At 40.0% G+C, this 25,195-nt stretch overlaps 1 protein-coding gene across 2 annotated transcripts in view; it reads right to left on the reverse strand.

Moving 5' to 3' along the window:
• Positions 1 to 24,217, reverse strand: part of KCTD8 (potassium channel tetramerization domain containing 8) — a 90,220-nt gene extending 66,003 nt beyond the window's left edge. Inside the window, exons 1-2 of one of the 2 annotated variants that reach the window (XM_059470531.1) lie at positions 23,374 to 24,188; positions 17,165 to 17,340 (exon numbers count right to left, since the gene is read on the reverse strand). In XM_059470531.1, coding sequence (XP_059326514.1) covers positions 17,261 to 17,340; positions 23,374 to 24,172 — 879 coding nt within the window. In that variant the 5' untranslated portion in view covers positions 24,173 to 24,188 and the 3' untranslated portion in view covers positions 17,165 to 17,260. Of the gene's footprint in view, positions 1 to 17,164; positions 17,341 to 23,373 lie in introns of those variants that run through there. The other variant, XM_059470530.1, reaches the window with a different exon arrangement.
• Between the last annotated feature and the right edge of the window lie 978 nt (positions 24,218 to 25,195).

Here is a 25,195-nt window from a genome sequence, read left to right on the forward strand (position 1 = left end):
CTTCCCAAAAAGGGTTATTAAGGATTGGAATGGACTGCCCAGGGATGTGGTGGAGTCACCATCCCTGCAGGTGTTCAAGAAATAACTGGATGTGGCTCTTAAGTGCCATGGAGTAGTTGACAAAGTGGTGATCAGTCTAAGGTTGGATTCAGTGATCCTGGAGGTCCTTTACAACTTAAATGATGCTATGATTCTGTGAATTTGATATTAAAAAAAAAAAAAAGAGCAGCTTTGCATCTTTGCATTTACCTGGCCACACTGTCTTGTATCTCTAGGTTGTGAGGATTGCAGCATGGTTGCAACATGGTGGTAAAAAGACACAGCAGCTTATAGACAAGAAAAAACACCCAGAAACAGAAGAGATCAAGATAAACCTTCCAAACAATAGAGGGTTCAGACAAGTTAATAAGCTAGGACCAAAAGATCATCAAAGAATCAAAGTAGTGTGAAATGTAATGGGGTGAAATGTAATACTACTACCAAGTGAACTGATTGCTGCACTGATAACAAGAAATTGGTCGTCTGAAGAAAACAAGGCATGTGAAAGACATGACTATCTTAATCGGATAAAATAATGTCTGCATGATTTGGCTTTGTGAAAATAATGAACGTTATCCTAAAATGTGTAAAAGCCATGGCAACAATAAAAACTCATTAAATGTAATCTATACAATTCTCTCTTTCTTCAGAAAATGAACAGTTAAACAGAATCAGATGCAGAAAATAAATCTACTAGAAATCAGAGGAATCAAATAATAGCACACAAAAAAATGATACCTTGTGCATCCTAGAAAACCAAAACACATAAAATATCTGATTGTTTTTTTAGTGGAAGAAGACCTATATGAACTGTAGCAGTAGCAGCACTTAAAAAGAATAAATTGTCTAAAGCAAAGGCTGGACATTTTAAAGTGTTTTCTAACCAACAAAAGTAGTGATAGTGAACAAAGTGATAGTTCTTAAATTCATGCAGATGTACATTTAAATTGATATAGGATGATGTACATTTACTTACTAATGCAGAAGATCAGTTCCTTAGAATTTGGAACATCACTCCCAAATTTGCATCCTACTTTCCTACAAGCCAACTAGTAAAGCTGGAAGTTGCACAGAGAGAACAGTAAAAGAAAAAGCTAAAGGTCTCTCGATGGGTTACTAGAGGAAATCTCTTATCTTTACCCTTGGTCTTTAAGCTACAGAATGTATTCCTAAATGAGGATTGAGAGAGGAAATAATCTACTTTACTCAATTCTGTATGATAATTGATTGCTTTCCTATAAAAGGAAATGCAGTATTATATATAAAATTAAGATTCACTACTAACCTGCAGAACAGAAGACCTAAACTGTGATAAGAGGAATATCTATCACTCTACTCCCACACAGCCACATGAGAAAGACCTAAGAATCTCTATACTTTGCAGACCACATTATGATATGATCAATTATATTTTAGCTCACAGAAATAAAATTATTACTGTATCCCATTAATTTAAATACTCTTTAAAGCAAAAATGAAGCAGACTGAGACTGATTTGTGGCAGACCTCAGTTAGAGCTAATCCTTCACAGTCCTCCTCAGCAGAACTACTTAAGCAGCCATGATTGTGTAGGTTTGTGGCTCACTGCTGTATTTGCACCAGGAATTGTACCAGACCCAGAGTTATTACTTTACAGGGATTACACTTCCAGAAAACAGAATAAGGAGCATCCTTACATCACCAACTGGGCTACAAATATTAGCAGTTTTGAAACACAAAGATATACAACACCAAGAGTTAAGGAAAATAAATAGGTTTTCAAGTCTTACAAATAATTATATGTTTTTCATGAAAGAACTCTAACAACATGAAGCTAAAGGCTGCAGCCCTCTTCACCAGGCTCTTCCATTAAATACAGTAGATTAATAAAACTTCTGTGACTACACAAAGCTAAACTTCCTTCATCTGCACATCACATTGACTGCCACCTGTATTGCCATGACGAGTCAGAGCCCAGTAAAACGTGAAGCAAAATTCATTAAGCCAGACTGATCTATTCATACCAGATAATAGAAGCATGCAATAAAATCAAACTTTTGCAAATATTCTATACATGTTACTATGGAAACTTAATAGGAGGTTTGTTTTTTTTCCCTTTTTCTTTTCACGCATTGTAATTTACTAGAAAATCAAACAATGTCATAAAATCACTTAATCATTTTGGTTGGTAAAGACCTTTTCTTAAAGGTCTTCTCTTCTTGAAGCTGACCTGACACTGCCAAATCCACCACTGAGCCAAGTGTTTCAGGAGGATTCAAATCTTTTGTAAGTTACCTCACTCTGAGAGGAGGTGTGAGGTAGCATTCATTATTTATTTTCCTAAAAACCATCATAGTCAGAAACAAGTTCCACCCTCCAGTCAGGGAAAGGAGAATTACGCACTCAGAGTACAAAGTCAGCAACCCTTGCCTAAGGATTTTTGGCAAATGCTTCAAATAAAACTTAACATCGCCCCCAACTTAAATGATTTTAAAAATGCTAATGAAAAGGAGGAAAAATACATGATATGTGGTTTAAGAATGGAGGGAAATCTATAATGTGATTTGGGAAGAACATGCAGGAATTGGGGTTTTGTCTCCTCATTGTGTCGAATAAATTTTCTCTAGTTGTTTTGAAAGATTTTTTTAATTGGTCTCTCTGATACAGTAAATAAATAGTGACTCGTACTGAAAGGTATAGATTAAAGCTAATGGAAGAGAATGTTTTAGGGTGGATGTTTCATTTTACAAGATTTAATTCCACTGATACTTTAAATGTCAGAAAGGAAAGTGAGTACACTAAGACTCAAAATGATAAATATCAGGCACATCCATCAAAGTCCAACAGGAATGTACCGATGACTCCACCGTGTTCTGGGTTTTGTATTAGCAGTTGATCAATTAAGTCATTCTTAGCAATTTAGAAAATAAAAATGCTTTCTCTCACCTTGCCCTACTCTTGTTTCCAGCCTTGTGTGCCTGCCCTGACTTTTTGTGTCTAAGAAGTTTCTCACAACCCCTCCTTGGCCACCAGCCTGCTTTGCCCATTCCCAGCCCAGGAGGAACAGCACCACCTCAGGCCACCCCATTGTACCCAAATGTCAGAAACAGAGACGTGGGGAGCAGCACAGCCAATGCCAACATGCAGCATCCCAAACTGTAACACACTTCCAAAGGAAGAAAAGGAATAATTTTAATAGTGGTAAACAAGTTCCACAGGACCAGCCATTTTGAATATTTAAATTAAAATGCCAGATCTGTTTTTGCCTTCTGTCTATATACACTGCTGTGATCGTTTCAGATAAATATCCTGTGTCTTTTGTTGTTGACTTCTTAAGAAATAGCATGATTGAATATGATGTTCCCTTCCTCCTCAGACAACTCCTCTTGAATTTTAATGCTTCATGATTCTCTTGTCATCTTTGTAGAAAACAGTATTTTCCATAAACACTCACTTCAATGTAAAATTTCACAAAGCTAAAACAACAATGAGGCAATGCTAAAATTGCATACCTGAACTGGAAAATCAAGTCCACAGGACACAGTACAAGTAATAGAAATAGCCAACAGATGTTTAATTTTTAGGACAGCTTTTAAAATTCTTTTAATAGAATAACTTTCAAGTTGAGTAAAATTGACCACTTTCCCTTTTATTTCTTAAAAGCTTTTTAAAGATAAGAAAATTCACTACACAATGATGTAACAGATACTATTGCATTTCAGTTTTGCAAGTTATTGTCTCTAACACTGGGAAAGACATCTACCTCAATACCTGTGGTCCAATCATTAGACAGCACACTTAAAGAAAAAAATATAGACTCCAACATTTTAATAGCTGCTATTTAATCATTCACTACTTTTTGTATGCGTGTCTGCCTTAAGAAATAAAAATGCATAGAGCTTTATTACTTGTGCACTGCAAGGCCAGCCACAATTTACCACATGCACCAACTTTTGAGTAGTATGCCGTGTCAATCCTCAGGTCTCTACACTGAAAAAGTGACACAACTGCTCCACATCTGAAGGAAACAGGCACTTGCTAAATAAACAGAAAAGACCCCTACACAGATTTCAACAATAGCCACAGCCTGCATGGGAAACTAGAGGGCCAAACTTGCCTTGACTTAGCTGGTGCAGGCATCTGCAAGAAAACATTCACCGGAGAGCTGGGTTGGTGGGAACTTGGACATCCCAAGCTACCTTGCTGCCCATAATCTCCCTTTGAAATTATTTTGGGAAGTGGCCGCATCTGATGAGAAAGTGTCCTTACCATCAGTGAGGGACCTGCACAAGCTGCTGACCAAGTTTACTGACTGTGAATAACCCAGGGCAGCTGAAATGACAGCATGAAAAATGCCGATCTGGCTATTGTAGATCCCCCAGCAGAACCTAGTCACAGAGCTCTGCAGACTATAGAAGAAGTTTCTCACTTCTCCAGTTAAATCTGAACCTTCTCTCTAGCAAACAACTCATTTTTTTCTAGATGGACTGAGGATTTGTATCTACAGCAACAAAGAAAAGTAGTAAATAATTCTGAGTATGCTGCAGAATTTCACTCATAAATACAATCAATTAAGACAGCATAAACAGTGAAATTATGTAATTCAGCCCCTATTAAAAAAAAAAAAAAAGAATTGAAAGAAAAAGAAGGAAGCATAGCATTTTATAAAGAAAATACCAATCTCTTGTTTCTATTGTGCCACCCAAAGAACTTGCATTTATTTAGACCAGCATGTGACCGTAGGAAGCAACAGTTAAGGAATGCCAACAAGGGAACCAGCTATTTTCCATATGTGTAGCATGATGAAAATGAGAAAACAAAGGCAATTAAAAAACAACCAAAGCTGATGTCTCCTAAAGGTTTTAATTTTGCTACAAATGAAATAAAATGTGACAGAGAGGACCAAATGCACAAATCCCACAGTCTTCAACTGCTGGTAGAACAATGTATTTCAGTCAGAAGAAATTGTATAAGGAAACAGAATTTTCTTAATTAACAGTAACAAAAACACCAAAATGCACACAAAAGGCCCCTAAACTGAGAAAAGAAATGTAAAATAAAAACAGTTTCACAGTGGAAAGCATAATGATTTATTTTATAAACCTCTGAGGAGGAGTATGACCAACATGACCCAGCAATGCACATTCACAGCCCATAAAGCCAACCTCATCCTGTCCATCTTTATCCTCCTTCCTCTTGGAATTTCTATCAGCTGAACACAACTGGAATCATGAGTAGTAGTTAATGTTTGTTCTTTTCTGTACCTTTTCTGTCTTTTTCTTTTGCTAATTACCTCTTCCCAGAATTCTGAGCACCGTTTTGAGGAATCTGAAGTCAGACATGCTTGGAGGCTATGCTTAATGGGCTACTCTAATGTTCTGTGGAACATTAACATGTTTTAAGTTGATTGAACGTTGCTCAAAAGCTTTTGCCAAAGTTCTCTGATTTTCTAGGTTGCCAGTAAAGGCTTTTTTTGTTGTTTTGACCTCTTGAGAGTATCTTGTTGGCGTTTCTCCCATGCATCTAACTCATAAAAAAATATGTAAAGAAAAGTAGGCCCTTTTAAGTGTCTCATCAAGTGAGGTTTTAGTGGCCTTATTGCCTGTTGGAACAAATCCAGAACCAAGCTGATCACAGGGCTGGAGCACCTCTTGCAGAAGGACAGGCTGAGAAAGTTTGGGTTGTTCAGCATGGAGAAGGGAAGACTCCAGGGAGAACCTTACAGCACCTTCTACTACTTCAAGGGGACCTGCAGGAGAGCTGGAGAGGGACTTTCTACAAGAACATGTCATGAGAGGGCATGGGGGAATGGCTTTAAAGTAAAAGAGGGTATGTTTGGGTAAGAATGAGATATTGAGGAGAATTTTTTCACTGTGTGGATGGTGAGGCAATGGAACAGGTTGCCCAGAGAAGCTGTGGATTCCCCACCACTGGAAGTGTTCCAGACCAGACTTGATGGTACTTTGAGCAACCTGACCTAGTGAAAGGCGTCCCTGCTCATTAAGGTCACTTCCAATGCAAATCCCTCTGTAATGGCAAGAGAAGAAAGGAAGCTGTATATGTCCAAGTAAGGGAGAGGAAGCAAAAATCAGGAAGACAGCAGGAGTACTTAATGAGTATTTTGCAAGAGTATCTGACAAGCAAAGCCATTCAAAATTGATTAGGATTGTGATTAGGATGCTTTTCCGAAGTCCAGTGAGTCAGAAGGATATCTTCCAGGCAATGGATGGAGTAATTCAAGTGCAATCTACAAAACTTGATCAAGGGGATAGCATAAAAGCTGCAGTGAGAAGTGCTAACATTAATTTGGCATGAGTGGCAGTGCTCTTGTTCCTGTGGTGAAGTTACATTTTTAGAATCAGAAAGAGGCCAATGAAATAGTGGGAAGGGGAGGCAGCAGTACAAACCTATAAGCAGTACTAGCTAAAGAGAATATCTTGAATGTTTTCCTTGTGAATGCCTGATTATCAGAACTGGACAGAGTTGGCATTCTGTTTGGGTTTGTTTTTCAGGAACGCAGCCAGAGTAAACCCAAGGAAACAATCTAGAAGAGCACAATGAGTTTTTAGGAAATAGAAGTTTTAATCAGAAGTGTTTACATTTAACAAACAAAGGTAATCCTTATGCTTACAAAATCCAATTCTTGAAGACAAAACTCCTGCTTTCAATTAAATCATAATTATAAGACAAACTATTTGGGTAGTTTGAAGTATCCTGGCATTCATTTGTTCTTCAGATTCAAACAGAACACATGAACAAGATAAAAATCTTCTATTAGAGTGAACTCTCAGCTTGCATGAAGGAAAAAAATAAGAAAAGGGTTCCTTCTGTTGTGCAAAGTGCTGGGCATGGCTGATTAAAAAAAGAAGGGGAAAATGAAATGGCTGCAGAATGGCTACAGGTATCCAGTGGGCCTCCCTGCTTCTTGAATGCTTTCTATAATCCAGTCTTGAAAACTGTGTACTTTGGAAGAGTTAAACGCCTTGTACCAAGGGAAAGTCACAGTTTTTCCATCCACCACAAGATGAAAGAGAACCAACCACAACAGAACACAAAAACAATCACCAAGTAACATCCCCAAATTCAAATTTCTGCATAATACTGTCCATATAAATAATTTTTCTCAAACTCTGTGTTATTCTTTCTACTGATGTGAAGAAGTCTAATTGGAAGGCAAGTTTCTGTTTTATGAAAACCTCTGAGGGAAGACATTTATATTCAAATTCAGAAAGAAAAAAATCCCTGTTGCAAAATGAATAGGTACATCCCTTGACAATCTAACCTGGCAGTTACAAAACTCATCTGGGAGGTGGGAAGTCTATATTCAATCATTTGTTCTCTCTGATTTAAAGAACTGGCAACTTTTACCTCCCACTTAACAGCCCCAAGCCTAAGGCTCATTTTCCCACACCAAATTCCAACTTAGAACCATTTGTTGCTTCCCCTAACTAGCAAGGACTCATCTAAGCAATTCTATCAAATATAATTTGGATTGCATTTTTATAGTAAGCCATCTGCATCTTTTGCTCTGGCAGAGTTATGTAATAAATTATAGACAGGACTATCACTTTCTGTGACATGCAAAAAATTACAGCAAATAGCAGCATATTTTGAAAAAATATTCAGTTTCTGTGAATATTGCAGCAGAAGACAGATAAACATATATTTGGCCTCCATTCCTTCTGGCAATATTAATGAAATTTCAGCTATGGCAGATCCAGTAAAAAAGTAAGAGAAAATTTGTTTTCCTGTATTTCAATTTGGCTTTATCCAGCTCATTCTGGAGGGATGTAGCAAAAAAACTCCTGAATAAATAAGGCAGAAAATGCATGCAGTGAGGTCCCAGGAGCCACCAAGTTAAGCTGAATTTTCTTTAAGAAAATGTATTCACGGCAGTATGCTTCCCGGCCTCAGGCAAGAGCCTTCCAGATTTTTAAATGTTTAACTCCAATGAAAAAGGTGAAGATATTGCATCAAATTTTCCTTTGTGAAATATAAATTGGACAAAAACTTGAAGCCATCTTATTTTTGAACAAACTATACTATGAGAATAGTGTTCATAAATTTTACAAAGAGAAAATAACTTTGACAACTCTTGACTTTGTAATTTTTTGGGGTTTTTTCAGGTGCTTTTACACATTCTTCCTTTCATATTTCTCATACAGTCAATCAATCCTATTTCAGGTGTCTTCTTTTTTTTTCCTACTCTTGTAAGGTATTTAATTTCTCGTGATAATGATATGTCTATTTCTTTTGTCTTCACTGCAGAATCTCTTGGTATTTATTGTTTTAAAAACTTCTGTCCCCTCTTTTCAGAGCATTAACTGGATTTTTCTTTCATGAAGGTTAAAAATATGAACAATAGAGACAGATGCTTACTTTAATGATCCTCTGTTTTCAAGGATCTTATCCATAAATTTTGAACACTGTTTACTAAATTAAAATTGAACTCCAGCTACTAACTTCCAGCTTTTAGCCTTCACCTATTACTGCCACATTTAATCTTCCAGAGCCCATTTGTTTCTAATCATGGTGTCCCTCAATCCTCATTCCAATAACCTTTTATTTAAGATACTTCAAGTCAGTAAACTTCCAGTTTTTCAACTAACACACAATCCAGGACTGCATCCCAGTTCATAGGTGGAATTATGAGCCCCAGCACTAAAACAGCAATACCTAGGTGCACCCCAGCACCTCTCAGCTCGGCACCACCACCCCTCCAGAACTTGGTTTTCTTGGAAAGAGAAAGAAGCTGTGTTTTCTATCACTGATTTCTCAGTATAGACAACATATGGCTCAAAACTGTGAGGCAATCTGCTCAGAGTCTGGCTGCACTCTCAGCTCTAACTCAATACAGCTTTTCACTTGAGGTTTCTATGCATGCAGTTCCTTGGGGACAGCACTGAAAGGCAGCTCCAGTTCATCTCACATCCAACCAATGCAAGCCTGGTCCGATCAGCTTGAATAGACTTCCATTTGTACAAAGAAAAAGGAAAAAAAATTGCATTTTTCTTTGCCCATCCATATGTGGCTCATCAAAATCCAGTCTCCCACCTGCAATTCTTCAAGCTATGTATGTAGAAGGAAACATGAAACAGAAGGATTTCTTTCCCTTGGATAAATTAAATCAATTCCCCTGTCAAGCACTAGTGCTAAGGCACTGCCATCTAGTGTGGAAAATCAATATAACAAAGAAGGAGGAAAAACAGAAAGGAAAAATAATACGAAGAGCATCTACAAAAAGGCAGATGAAATTCTATTGACTTCCATCAATTTTGAATACCCACTCATGGTATTCATGACATTCATCATTCCACTCTATGGTAAAGCACAGAAGCCGTCCCCTTTAAGGAAAATCCCTGACCTGACAGGCTGCAATGGATTCCATTAGATGGTACTGCATCATGTCAGACAAACTCAGCAGAGCCCTGGGTCACAGCAGCCTCATTTGGTGTAACTCTGTGAAACTAAAATTCTACAGTATTTAATGGTAGGAATCTCTTGGTAGAAAATAGCTTTTTCTTAACTGCCACACATTTTACTGCAAATTTACAGTTTCAAGACTGGATTCTCTAAATCATGTTATATGGAAAGCATTGCAACATAGCAATCTGCAAGACCAGAAAATCAGAAATTTTTGGATTTTGCCTCTTTGTGTACTAGCTGAAGATTTTCTCTTGTCTTCCAAACATTCCTTTCCATGCAGCCCCAGTTTCCTTTGTTTTATGTCCTGTGAAATTACCTACAATTGTTCAATGATCATGCAAAGGATTTGACCTGTTTCGCTTGGACCAGCTTTGAACAGATGAAGTTAAGTACACATGACACGAACCAATGGAGCATAGATAGGATAAATTTACAAAAGTTGCAGAGCCCTCATAAAGACCAATGATTATAAACACCTTTATATTATTTAGTATTTCTACAACTTGTTGTAATCTCTATATTATTGTCGTTATGATCAAGAATGTTAAACACTTGATTAACACTGTTGCCGAATTCTTTCCAGAACTGTAGCAAGAGAGTTTTATGTATTGCTGGTACAGATATTCTGTATCATCCTGAACAAAACCCTCTCTAGAATACAAGCTACGTCAATGACTGAAAGTTCACGCAGCACAAGCCAAAGGGTTTTGAATACCGTGTCACTTGAGTTTTGATTTATATTTAATGTGGACACGGACAGACTAGCTGACACCATCAAGACATCCAGATGTTCTCTAAGTGGATGCAAGTGAGCTCCTAACAAGGGTATCTGCACCAATCTGCCCAATCCCTCCATCACAATAAACAATGATGGAAATACACTATACCTTAACAACATATGCCCCACCTAAAAGAAACTTTTGAGAAAAAAACATATTAGTAGGCATAACTGACACAATTTCATTGATATTGAGTGTTTTGACAACCTACAACTGACACAAGAACTTAAGATCTTTTTATTATGCTGCTTCTCTATGATCATGTATCTATATTTAACTATTAGGTGTCAGTCAAAGCAAACAATATTTCTGTTTTAGCTTGTTGTCATAAAGGAATTTTTAACAGCACAAAGAACCTTCAGCTACATCACTTCAGCAATCTTTTCAGTAATGTGGGAAAAACAAGAGGAATATCCAACATTTTTTTATATATAATCCTAGTAACTAGTGCCTCATGTTCTATTCTTTCATTAAAATTTCAAGAAGGAAAAAATGTAAACTGTTGAAATATCCTAATAATTAACTACCTTCTATTTACACTATGCATCCATTCCACAGGGTATTGCTAACAACTCCATATTGTTCATATTTCCTTTACTATTATTTTTTAATAGTAAAAAAGGCTACCGAAAAAATCCTCTTCAGCATTTTTGCAGTTGCTACATAAATTGATTCAAGCTATGCTAGGGGAAAAATATAGAAGCCGAAAATCAGCAGCAAAAAAAATGCCACAATAAAGGAACTCAAGACTGATTAAAACCATCAAAATGGAGAGAAACCCAAAGAAATCCAAGGCAGTCTGTCACCTTTATGAGAGATAGCACCAGAATCTCTCTAAAGAATGACAATAAAAATTATTTTAAACAGTGGTGATTTTCTAAATTTGTGACAGTTCTTTCTTCAAGTAACATGTGATCAACAACAACAGTGCTATCCAATAGGTAGTTTGATTACTTTTTCAGATACTTTCTTAACTGTAGCATATTTAAAATTCTATGGCTTTGAATTTGGGCCAGAAAGTCCTACAAGAAACTTTATCCTGAAGCAATTGTTTCCCTCTTAATAGGACACACTGATGTAAGTAAAAAGACAGCATAAAGCTAAAGCTTTGAAGTTTATGACTTTGAGATTAATCAGAATTTATAGCTTTCTAGCATCTACTTAATTTACCTGCAGCAGTTCACCTCCCCTTTTCTGAGAAGTGTTTTCAAATAGCCAATGTCAATGTAAATCACATCAGAGAAGAGAACCACAAGATAACTTAGGAGCAGTCCAACCTCCTGCTCAAAACCCTGGTCAGTTATGAGGCTGGATCAGGTTAGCAGGGCTCGATCCAGAAGAGTCCTGAAAGCCTCAAAGGACACACAACACACACAGCATCACTGCACAGACTGTTCCAACACCTCCTTAATGGAGGAAATGTTCTGCCTTTCATCAAGGAACTTTTAAGTCCATTAGGAAGCTTGAAGGCTGAGTTTTATGTGCCTACCACATGTAACATTTAACACTCTTAATTTCCTGATCCACAGCCTACAACCATATACCTTTTCGAATTGAAATTATGGTAACATGCTCAGGACCAGCAGTAATTGTCTAGTAATTTGCAATAATCATGCTACATGACTGCTTGATAATAAATAGCTTTTACTAGCATTGCTTTCACTGTTACAAACTGACCCAATTGAGCAAATTAATGAATGAGAGCTAACCACTGCTAGAAAGCAAAGTGAATTTTGATAAAATGTCAATTTTTGGATTGCAAAACCTACGCTACAACCACGGGATAAGGAAGGAAAGAAATAAGTGTGTTTTATTGCCAGTCACGGAGGTGATAAGAAAAACTAAATTTTCCAAACCAGCAGTCTAAATTCAAATTTTTCTATCCCTGCTGCTTGCCTGGTACTCAAAGTGCAGATGGAAATTTTCACTGAACTAGACTGGATTTTCTGAAAATACATTCAAGATTGAAAGCATTGATTTGGAGGTCAATTTTAGTTTCATATTATTCTCAAATGGGATTCATTACATGGTTCATTAAAAAGGGTAACTATTTTTGCTAGTAATCTCACTATGATGACCGAGGATAATCCTGATTTCAAAATCATGTATTAAAATATTTAAAAAACACAAAGAACGTCTTCTCAGTGTTCAGAATATTTTTCTGTGTTCAGAAAATGCAGCCAAGCAACCACTCCAAGCTCCTTTGTACCTTTATGCATCATGGTGACAGTACAAAAAGTCTTGCGTACATAATTAATATTAATTATAAATGAAAAAAAATTGCCATAGTATAAAAAGCAAATAATTTTTTTCCCATTTTTTAAATTTCTCCCCTTTTTTTGCGCTATAACAACTTTTTTAATTGTGGAATAGCCCACCCTCACTCAGTGCTCTGGTACTGAAGCACACCTGTGACCATGGTGCCTGGCCAGGGTCATTGGAGGATGCAGCTCCTGACTTATTTTCTGGTATTCACAGAGGGCAGACATGGAAAATATATATAAATAATAGAAATATATATATATATACCCATGGGACACCCCCAGGGCTATACTAGCCCTGACAGACCCAGTGGGTTTCCCCACCTTGCCAGGTGCACCCAAAAGCACCATGAGCCCATGTACGCTTTTGGCAAGGGGGACCAATGCTCACCCTGCTCCTAAGTCCATGTCACACCCCTCAAACCAGAAAAGCAAAGCCATCTTCTGAAGACATGGACTTGCACAGGCCATGCAGTTTTTATTCATGGCATCCCTAGAAATGGGATTTAGGAAGGAAGCACTGCCAGGAGACAGTAGCTGGGGAACTGATTAGACAGAGAGCATTTAACCTAATCTCCTCTGCCACCAGCACATTCTGCTTCCTGTAATTAAATGTGATCACAGATGCAATTATTTAGGGGCATAATTCCACAAGTTTGGACACCAAACTACTTCAGCTACAGGTGGAAAAAATAAATGCTGAAAGCTGAGGAATAAAAATATGAATGTTGTTATGACTGGAGGCTGAACTACTAGACAGCTAAAAGTCACATGAAGATATAAACTTAGCAGATTATGAGGTAAAACTTCAAAAATTCCAATAATCTTCAAGTATCTAAATAACAAACAATTCTGAAAAGTTTTTCCCTTCTATCCTAAAGAATTACAGGGTTATTTTGAAGCCAAAGGATGACCTTGTCTGCTACTCCATATTTTTAAGGGGAACAAATCACACAGACTGTCTTCCTCTGTCTATAAGATTTAGAGAGGTTATATTCACTTCCTGTATTCCCAGAATAGAGAATATTCTGGGAAACCAACTGACAGTGTGAAGATGAGAAATTTATATTTGCAATCTATGACAAAATTAATATAGGTAAACAAGCACAGCTTTCTGAGAGACTGGTTACAGAAAATTGAAATCTATGAGTCCTGGGAAAGTAGAGATTCCAAGCAGGATTGTTAATTACAGTGGTCTTAGCTCCATTCCCTAAAGTTTTGTTTTGCTCTGTAAATATGATAAGGTTTAACTACACATAGTTCTTCTCCAAAGAAGGGGTAAGTCAATGGTAAGTCAAGCAGAAAGGCAGGTGAAGGATTTGATGCCAGAATTTTGAAATTAAAAGAGGACAGAGACAACCTTGCTTGCAAAACAGTCCCATTCTATCTTGCATCATAAATAGCCAAATTATTTTGTTCTTTCTTTTTCTTCCCCTGAATTCCATGTAGATTCAGCAGTATTGATCAGCATCTGTATAAAGCTGTATAATGGTATTTTTAGAAGGACAGAATGAGTGATATTTATATTACCATACACTGGAAAGAGGCAAAAATAGATGGAAAGGCAAGAGTAGCCATGCCTCTGCTTTGTTTCAGAGCTGCTCAAAAGCCACAGTAGGCATTAACAACAGAAATAGTAACAGCTGTCTGAAAAGAACAATATTGGCGAGTGACTGCCTATAAAAGGGTGACTGTGAGAAGAAAGGGAAAGAAAATGTGTTTGCTAAGAAAAGCTAGCAAAAAGTATTGTTTAGTTTTAATCTTTCTCCACTGTATTATCTACACATTACACTAATTAAATTGTTGGCACTCAATTTTACCGATTTATTTTATCTGCCTTCTAGCCCTTCTGTAGTTGATTTTCATATTATTTTGTATTCATGAGTTTCAATGAGAATGGAAAAGCTAGGATTAAGAACCAGTGTCAGAGAATAGTTCTGTATACACAAACTGGACATTTGTCATTACTCTCATAGTTTTGCAGGTATGGTGGTTTTAATGATGATTTGAGTAACAAAAGAGGGGGAATCTCATTTAATTTAACTGTTAGTAAGAGGTTATGAAATTAACCCTTTTGCAGAAAAAAATATTTATATAATCATGAATATATGCAATACTGGGTCTTTTTGCTCCTATCATTAAATAAAGAGTTCCACAGATCCCTGTGACATATAAAATATTCATTAATACAAAGCTTTTGGAAAGATAGTACACTTCCAATAACTTCTGTGGAATACAGTGACATAGCTGTAATCCTTGAAAGAACCTCTGAACATCTACATTCAATAAAATATAGAAGAATTTCACCACTAACTTGAGTTGCAGGAGAATGTTTACAACAGAATGTGACAAGAGTCCCTGAGCACTAGTACTTCTCTCTTTGGGAATATTTGTTAATACTACCAAAGGGTAAAACTCAGCAGGCATGAAAGACAAAAGATACAAATGCATCTGAAGGTTATTGTTGTTCACTTATGCAAAAAATAAAATACACTGACTTATTTTCCAAATACTATCTTTCTGCTAATGCAAAGAGAACACCTCTATAATTATTAAATACAACTAAACATATGCTAGGCAAAGACTCGGAATCTTTCCTTTTATTTATAAAAGTCAATGATGATGTTGGTTTTTCCCCTCAGTTTCCCAGCCCACACTTCCTACCCACAAAGAGGTGTGCAGAATACCTATTTCAGTGCACTGGGTGCCATGAGCACTTGTAACTGAGTTGTTGTCTCTGCATTGAGTTATTCACAGTATTTTTTTTAAAGTGTTGTACCATTCCCTTCAAAAGGAAGTATGATATTTTATTCCATAAGCTACTCTAGTTTTCCTTTTTTGCCATGTGCATGTGCCTGGGACAGAACCGGGTCAGGTAGGGGGTAGGTGACCGGGGCAGTACAGCCCAGCCCAGGGGCGGTGGCAGTCCCCAGAGGCTGCAGCCCCTGTCTCTGCACCTCCTGCTCAGAGCCTCTGCCACAGGGCTCAGGTGTGCTAGGAACAATGAAAAAGGGCACTACTACATTTTGACCCAGCTGCTCTCAGCTGCAAGGTATTGATGAAGGAATCATTGCACCAGCTGTAACTCAGAGCAGGGCTCACACTGCTTAAGCCAGGCAGACCCCACAGCACAAGGAATGGGCAAGCACACTGCTCCAGATCCCTGAAGGCACAGCTCCTCTTCTGAGCAACCTTGGGAGAGACAGCATACAAGCAACCTCACAAAGAAATAGTATTTGCATAAAAGTTTTTAAAGGCTTGAATTCATCTTGTTGCTAGAATCATGAAGCTCATTAACACCACTGTGATTTTTGCTGGTGAAGACCCCAAAATATTTAGAGCTGTGATGATACAAATGGAGTTGCACCTTGCAGCAAGATGTACCCTTTAGTTTGTCTTCTGAAGCTACGTTGTCAAAATGCAACAAACATGGTAAGTTTAGCTACCACAATCTTATAAAATGCAACCAAAATGGAATGGCATCAGTTTTTAAAATTGCCATAAAAATTACAAATCATCACTGCCTAACTCCTGACAGGATTTTGTGTATTAGAAACAGTTAGAAAACCAAATTACCACTCGTGTAGTTTGAATTTCACCTTTATGTGAGGGACTAGCACAAGGCTATGTGTTGCTTCAGTCCCAGTGAAGTTGCAATTTTGAATGGAACTTGATTATTCTCAGTTTCACACACTGTTGGTCCTTATATACATGATTAGTTCTATTTAGGTCAAAGAAAAAAAAACAAAAAGGAATTAATTATCTTAATATTCTTGAATTTATGAGGTAAAAGCTAAATGTGCAATTACTAGCTTAAAAATAAAAAAAAAAACTTTAAAAATACAAAGCATTTAAATGGAAGTACTTAAATTCTGCTGAGAATCATATTTTACACATAGGACTTTTTTCTCCTAACGTTTATTCAATACATGAATTTTAAGTAGAGTATAAATTACTTCTTCTGAAAAAGAACATGTAGTTTGATCAAGCTGGAGTGAACAACCTCCACAGGAAATCCATCATGAAGCATTTGATTTGCTAAAGCAAAATGGAATTTGCCTAGTAATTTTTTTAAGGATTTTCCATTGGACTTCCAGTGGCTTGGTTTATAGAAGAACTATGATTTGAGTGGCATTAGTACTCCACATGCTTTAGGAAAAAAAAAACACGTCTTGTAAGGAGAAGTGAAACAAAATCACTCTTGGATATAAAAACAACATCAGTTTGTTAGTTTAGGATCTCAGCTGGTATAGTGCCTCCAACTTTTTTCAATCATAGTCAAATAACCACCAAAAAAAAGAGCTGTCTGTAGCGTGAAAAAGCCCTGCAAACACAACCATGGCCAGCTTAACTCTGTAACAGACTTCTTAACATGACTCTAGCAGTAATGTACTCCAAAACTGGAGAAAGAAAATCTTCAGAAAAATCTGGGAGCAGAAACAGAGCAGGGCTGCACCATTCACCTCTCCTGCAGTGTGTGACACCCAGGACCTGCTGAGACAATGCAGGACAATGCTGAGCTGGCTGCAAGCTCCACTAAGCACCACACCAGTCTGGAGCTGCTCAGGACCCCAGCAGGGTGAGATGGATGCACACCACCCTGTGCACTTTGCTTCTTGACCCATCTGGGTATTCTGAGCTCATCCTTACACTGAGCAATGAATTCTGCAATTACTTCTGGCCAGAACACAAGCAATTGCTTCTGGCTGCTTTGTCCAGGCCATGCCGGTGTTCAGCTGGGCCAAGAAAAGGACCCTTCCTGATACTCTTCCCTCCTCACATCCACAGGATCTTACTTTTGACCTCTGAGAGAGCTGCCTGAGCAGCTTTTAATTTCTGGACATCAGTGTGTGGACCTATGGCAAGAAAAGGGATAATGTGACAATCAATGAACAACCTCGCAGTGCAAAACTCAGTGAATTTTTGTTTCCACACAAATTGTCACCACAGTGTAACAAATGTGGTATTTGCAGCAAAGGAGAAGGCCAGCCATAGTGAAATACCAGCCATATCATACTGAGAAGGCAAACATTGCAAAATATATTTTATTAGCAGTAATGTTTTAATTTTAAATCATCTGCCTGGAATAATATTAAAAGAAAGCTTTTGTATGCATTATTTCTGTGCTTGAACAGCAGATAACTAGAATTTCATGTTGACTCTAAAGAAAAAATAAAATATTATTTGCTCATCTTACTGTGAAAAAATAAACATTTCCCAGCAACTACTGTCATAAATCCTTGAAAATCTATGAAATGATCTGACACCAAGAAGTGGTTCTCCTGCAAAATATTACAGATCCAGCAAAGTCAGCTTTTCTAACATTGTCACCTTTTCCCCCAAGTAATCCACAAGAAACACCAGTCTGGGATAATATCACAACCAGTGTGTTTCCATTTCCTGACATCAGAAATAACAGCTGCTTCCATCAGATCTTGCTTATTCTTTGTCTAGCATTGATCTTGGTATATAATATCCAAGATAGTTGATTTTCTTAGTTAATCTCTAATACCACACAACATTTTCAACACTCAGCTCTAAATATTTAAAAGGCTCCACAATACTTAAACTGTGATTTTACTGTAGTAAGGTCAGAAACTGGAGACAATGGATAAAATGTGATCACAAATCAGTGTATTGAGTTATGCATATTTTAAAGGAAGTGTAAAAAAAAAATCAAGAGGTTCCTGGCATAGTTTTTCACTGCAGCAATGTCTTTATATCAGCTGTAGAGGTATGCAGGTTATTTTAACTTTTTATTAGAAAGTCAAATCTGTTCAAAGTTCTTTTAAATCTCATATTTTAAAACAATTCTGAGATAAAATCTATTGGTTGAAATGATGACTAACATCACAATACCAGTTTCAGTAGACTAGATTATCACACATTATATCAAGTGGCAGCATAAGAGTAATATTCTTATATTATTAATTATGACTGCACACTTTGATTCATCCCTTTACATTCAGGAACATATATTTTGGAAGAATGACAAGATAAGAAGCACTCTATTATTTACTTAATTTTAAGCTGTATTAAGAGTTGAACTGAAATTATAAAACAGAACATCCTAAAGTTCTGCACCAGTTTTCCAAAGTCAAAGGACTGGCTACAAAATCTCTCTTTAAAGGGCTTTGCTCAATAGTCCGGTCAAAAACTACATTCTAGTTCTTGAAACTGTTAGAAATCTGAAGCTTTTTTACACTGTGCTTGTGATAATGATTTAATCCTTCACATCACCTCACTAAAAATCTGTACTCTAATCTTTGATGCTCTGGTTGAGGTTCAAAGTAAATTGTCCCAGTTTATCTCCGTGTGTCACAGAGATGTAACTTCCTTGGTCTCCTTTTTCTCCTCAATGTCTTACATATAATTATTCCAGATTTTAAAAACTCCACCAAAGGTGCAGTGATGGGTGGAGAAGAGCTTGTCACAGTAACCATTTGCAGGATGGCTCTCATATCACTCTGCCCTCGGAAGAACAGTTTAGGGTTATGTGCCAACCCACCAACCCTCATTACCCCAGTGGGATGCAGAACTGCATTTGGCACTCACAACACCTCAAGGTATTTTACATGCAATGACACAATCAGTGTTGGTTAGGTTTCATTGTTGGGTGGGGTTTTTTTTGGGGGGTGGGGTGCTGCTATCATTTTGTTTGAGTTTGGGTTGTTTTTTTTTTTAAATACCATACTGCCTCCTAAAAATTCATTTCTTCCAACTGCTTATTCCCCGTCTGATTACAAAATTATTATCACTTGTTTATGACAATTTCCACAGCATCCTGCGTAATCTCAAAGTGCTGTGACTTCAAGTGGAAAATAAGCACCACAAATCCATGCTAATGTCACCTGTTATAAAACAAAAACAAGAGAAAAGGAAAACAGGAACTGTCATATATAAAACAGGAGTGTCAACATAGAAAGCATGTCAAAATTTTCAGGAAATATTACTGTATTTTTCTTACAATAAAGATGTCAGTTCAGCATAGTAAGCTTTCAGCTGAGCACAATACTCTCAACACCCCTAAGTCACATTGCATAGCAGATGTTAAAAGCAAAATCCATTAGGACTAATTAGATTCTGCAGAAGAAAAAAAAAACTAGTAATAGCATGCACAGGCAATCTTGCATTACACAACAGTACTGAGAGATGACATGAACCACAAAAAAATCCCCTCCAAAACTTTAAACATGTAAATGTCACCCTTTTCTCACAAAGATGTGAGCTAACAGGAGATGTTACAGTGCTTGCAGCCACAGGAAGGAGAAAGGTCTCCCGTCTCCAGTAAGAGGCAACTTTTGTGATGGCCATGACCTACTGCACATCAACAGGTAATTAATTAATCTGTCATCCTCTATGGCAGTGTGAAACTAAGCAGCAGAAGAGTTTGAGCATCCTTCCCAAACTGCTTATGCATCTCATGTTACCTGACCCAAGTCATCCCCATGTGTAATAAGGTGAGAGTGTTAATAGCATGGAGCCAAAAAAACCCAGTTTGTGGTATTCTCTGATGGAGCCTTTCACTACCATATAGAAGTTTACTCCTTTAGCTGACCATTAAGAGACAGAGACAGGATTTGTAATGGACACGTGGAACAGATCTATGAGCACTTTCCAGAACTGAGCCACCAGTGCAAGGTAAAATTCTGGCCATGTACTAACTGTGTAGACAAATGAATCTGTCATTGCATACATGATAGCTCAAACACCACTAGGGGCAAAGAACTTAATTTTTCTTTTTATAGGATTTATACATACTAAGAAGGAAATCTGGTTTTGTATTTGTCATGACACATTGCCAAAGGCTGAAGCGTTATTTCCTGGTAAGCAGTGTCAAACAACCTCTGGCTCCTCAATCAGAATTAGTCTGCATCTATCCCTAGATATTAAGCAGTTCATAAATGCGTTTAATGCATATGCAGTATCCCAAGTGAATTTGATCTTCCAGAATGTTTAAGAATATAAAGCAATTTCCTTTTTTTTAGAAAAGTGATAAATGATCATTTCAACTACCAAAGTTTGAAAGATCCTAGAAACAGACCTGAAATATGCTTCATAAGCCACAGATTAAACCTTTGTCTTTTGTTAGTAGCTCTTGGGTAGAAACTCATTCAGCTACTTATGGCCTCAGAAAACAAGCATGAATGAATATATCCTCATGTATGTTTTCAATCACTTTACTATCTACCATTACTAGGAAACAGAATTGTCCACAGTCCTCAGGAGAAATGGTGAAAAATAAGTTTACATGACTGCTATGGACTTACAGACCAACAAATAATACAGCTGCTGTTGGTTGCAGCTGCTCATGCTGTGAATAACAAATGTAAATGCAGGTACAGCCTTTTCCAGTGGGATATAAAACTGGGTTTCTTTTTTGCTAGCACAAAATTAAGGCTCGGGCACTGTCCAAAACTGGAATAGGCTCCCTAAAGTCTTTTGTCTTGATATTTTGTTGCCTGTAAAACACAACCCAGGGCTGGACATGAGAGCTCTTGAAATCAGCAACTTCCCACCTAAAACTGCTTCCTCTTCAGGGCTCATGGGGACATTTAGCAAAGAATGAATTGAAAAGCAACTGCTCTTCTTCTTGTGTGTTAAGCTCTGCTCATGAGCAAGGAAGGAACGTGGCCCTGGCTAAGGCTGTTGGAGAGCTCTTAGCTCTGATCCCTCTTGTCACTCCTGGTGCAGAGCACAAGGCTTCCAAGGCTCACTCTCCCTTTGCTGGATTCTTGTGCAGCTGTCAGGCAAGGCAGCAGCACACACACAATCCATTCAGGGCATATTAGAATTATTATTATAATAAAGTGTTGTTTTATCAACTGTCTCCATAAATTGGACATCTAGTAAGACCAAAAAAAAAAGACAAGAAAAAAATGAAAGCATTTACTTCAGGCACTGTTTCACATGTTTCTCTTCCCATTTTGGTGATTTTCTTTGGTGTTGTTTCCATCTTGCTATATTTCAGAGAAATGTATCTGATCATAAAACAATGTATAAGTCATTATACAAAAAAGATTCTAAATGCATAACAAGCAACCAAAATAAAAATATGCCCAACACCTTTTCAGCCTATTTTTACCTTAGTGATATTTTTGCATTCATTAGCAAAACAAAACAAAACTCCCACCTGAAAAATTGAGCAAACCCATAAATTTTCAGTTAACTGTACAAATTTAAGTAATTAACTATTTTACTTTTCACATCAGCAGCTTGAAGACTCAAAACCAAAACAAAAATCATGACATACAACATTCAGTTCATCCCTGGCATTATTCCAAATAAATCAGTGGTATTACACTGGGGATTAATTTGGAACACTGATGTGAATTAGAGGACTGTTCTATACAGCAGCCTCATCGTAACATACACACACAAAAAAATAACCAAAACATTATGAGCATCACAAATGCTCATGAAAAAAATTATGCACCTACAAATCTACTTATAAGCAAACAGTACATAGTATTTCAAGGAAATTTTATTATTTAGAAAATAATTATGTCAAATTTTCTGAGAAAGAAGGTTTAATAATAATGTAAAATACTTGATAGAATTCCACCCAGGAGAATATGAAGCTCTTCTAGAGCTCAGTTTTCACATATCCCATTGAAATATGACCAGTGATAGGTTATGCAATTAATCTTCAAAAACTGTTTTAATCCAGTTTCAAAGATTGATCTGAGTACTCAAGCCGGCTCAGCAAATGGAAGTCACCACCTATACAACATAGAGCTATATAAACTCATGAATTTCTCCTCCCAGTAGAAAACCATTCACATTTCCCTCCTCTGTTAATAAGTCCAGTTTTGTAGGGCAAACAAGTTGCTGCTGTTCAGCTGCCTAGCCAGTGAAGTTAGTCAGAGGCTGCATCTCGCACCTCACCAGAGGCAGGCAGGTGCTCTGCCAATCCGTCCCTCCTTCGCTCAGGGAGCGTGAGACCACACAGAGGCAACAGAAGGGAGAAGTGAATGCAGAACACATCTCTCTTCTGCCGGCTCGCTCGACTCTCAAACACATCTGCAATGTTTAAGGCTGCCTCTGCCTTTCCAAGACAAATCTCTGCCAGGGGATGGTGTTCTCGATCCAGCTGCAGTTTCATGACCCGAACCCGCTGCTCGGCCAGTGCCCTACATAACACTACACACTTTGCCAGATTGCAATTCATTCGTCATCGCTCGGTTTTCCTATCTGCGAGTGACCCGAAACCTCTAAGGCTACCCACAGCCAACCAGCGAAGTTGCTTACGAGCTGTGTAATGGCTATGGAGTGGTTAATTTCTCTTTTCCAATTTTCGTCCACCTTGGAGCCAGACTCTTTCTCGCTCCTTGGGAAGTTGGCTGTGCCCTCGCTGCCCCTTCCCTCACGGGGACCGTGCCGAGGCGCAGTGCGCTCACTTGAAGCAAACGCAGCGATAAAATATTAAAGCCCTTCCTTGCTCGGGGATCTCTGCGTAGCCTCGCTGGCGGCAGCACCGCAACCGCGCCCGCCCTGATGGGCAGGGACACCCCCACACCCCCCCCCGAGGTCACAGCCCCCCGACCCGTGACCGGGGACCCTTCCCCCGGGACACCCCGACACGCGGGGGCTGCCCCTCGGCACTGAGAGGCGGGATCAGCCCAGGCTGCCCCACGGAGTGTGCAAACGCTCCCACGCCGCGCTCCGGACGGGGCAATTTAGGCAGTCCTGTCCCGCCCCCCACCGCTCACAAAATGAAATTTGAACTATGGCGGTGACAGAGCGCAGTGAGGGGAGACGGGGCAGCCCCCATTTCTCTCCAGCTAACATGTTGCTTTGGGACAGCGAGTGCTCTGGGGGTGCAGCTGAACTTAAGGAGCACCCGCCGGGGACGAGGGGCACGGCACCGGGGCGCGGGCAACACTTACTGAAGAAGATGTACTCTGTGTAGCTGCTCCAGATCTTGTCGTCCCTGTACTGGTTGATGAAGGCGGCGGTGCCCGTGGAGTTGCAAGCCACCATGTGGAAGCCCGCCTCGGAAAGCCGGTCAAAGGCTTGCTCCAGGTAGGTGAATTTGAGGTAGAAGCGGGAGGTGTACTTCTCGGGGGGCCGGTCGGGGTCACGGCTCTCGTTGAGGGTCTCTCCGAAGACCTCCTTGGCCAGGGCGATCCGACCGCACACCATGATGCGGGCGACGCGGCGGAACTTGGCGTCCGCCTGGTTGTCCCGCACCGTGGTGTAGGAGCCGCGGTAGCCCACGGTGAGGAAGCCCGAGCGCTTGTCCAGCGCCGCCCGCTGAAGCCGGTCGCTGCTGCCCTGCGAGTTGCTATCCTCCAGGTCGCTCTGGCAGCCCTCGTCGTTGAGAGAGCTCTGCTTGGTGACCTTGGGCGACAGCAGCTTCACCAGGTCGCCCAGCTGGAAGTACTCGGCCTCCCGCAGGAGCCGCTCCTTCTCGGGGAAGTGCTCGGGCAGCGCCAGCTGCTTGTCCCGCAGGTAATCCAGCACGTACCTGAAGAGGAAGCCGTCGCGGTCGATGAAGAAGCGAGCCCGGCTGTCCCTGGGCAGCTGGCGGGCCGCCGCGGGGCCGCCCCGGCACGGGGAGAACATGGTGGCCAGCGTGCTGTCCGGGACGCTGAGCAGCGTGGAGTGCCTCGTCACGTACACCTGGCCCCCCACGTTCAGCTCCACCACCTCGGGGAACGGCGAGCCCGACGGCCCCGACACCATGTCGCTGATGGGCAGGATGCTGCCGCCCGCCTCCTTCAAAGCCATGGCTGCGAGCGGGCGGCCGCGAAGGAGGGTCTCCCTCCTAAAAAAGCCGGCCTCCCTCCACCCCTCCTTCCCTCCTCTCCCCTCCCCTCCACCCACCCACACCTCCCTTCCTCCTCCTCCTCCTCCTCCTTCTCCTCCTTCCCCCGCCGCCCGGCGCGCCCGGAAGCGCCTGGACGGAGCCGCTGCTCCGGCGCGGCCGCGGGGCAGGACCCGGCCCGGGCGGTGGGACAGCCTGGGCTGGGCTCTGGCACGGCCCGGCACGGCACGGCCCGGCACGGCCCGGCGCTGGCTGCTCCGGCCGGCGGGGCGCGGGGCCCGCAGCCGCGCTGGGCTCGGCGCCGAGCGGCCCCGGAGCCGGCTGCCACTTTGCCAAGCGCTGCCGCGCCTCCGGGCTCGGCCCAGGGAACTGCCAAGCCCATACCGGGCTCCTCCCCTCGCTTCGGCTGGCTGTCTTCGGTTTGAAATTAATTCTTTTCCCCCCCTTGAAAATCTCCCAGCCTCCCCCAAATGCCTCTGCCTGTCTTACATTGTCGCTCCGGTCGGCACTTGCAGTGCTAGAATGATGGTCGTCCTTCCAAGAGTAGCATCCAGCAGGATGCATATGACAGCGTTTTTGCCCATCTTTCCTCTATCAGCATGCCTTTAATATGAGCGAAGAGGGCATTTAATAGAGGGCACAAAGGAAACCAGCGTTCTCCTGTGCTCGTGGCACAAATCTAATGGGTCCTGATGGGACACAAATGCCGTTTTTGATGTTGTGAGGATTCACTATGGCAAGGCACACTGGCTCTTGATTTTCAGAGATTCTAAACATGCTCTCTAGATGATGATGGAATTGGGGTGATTCAGAGCAGAAAAAAGTCAGCTGCCTTTAGGATCCAGATGACAGACACTGATTAGGAACACAGTAGTGTCTGGATTCTTGGCTGTGAAGCACCTAAATTTCTACTGTATTTAAGCAGGATAAAGTTTTAAATT

This window comes from Ammospiza nelsoni, chromosome 4 (genome assembly GCF_027579445.1).
Source record: "Ammospiza nelsoni isolate bAmmNel1 chromosome 4, bAmmNel1.pri, whole genome shotgun sequence".
Classification (NCBI taxonomy): Eukaryota; Metazoa; Chordata; class Aves; order Passeriformes; family Passerellidae; genus Ammospiza; species Ammospiza nelsoni.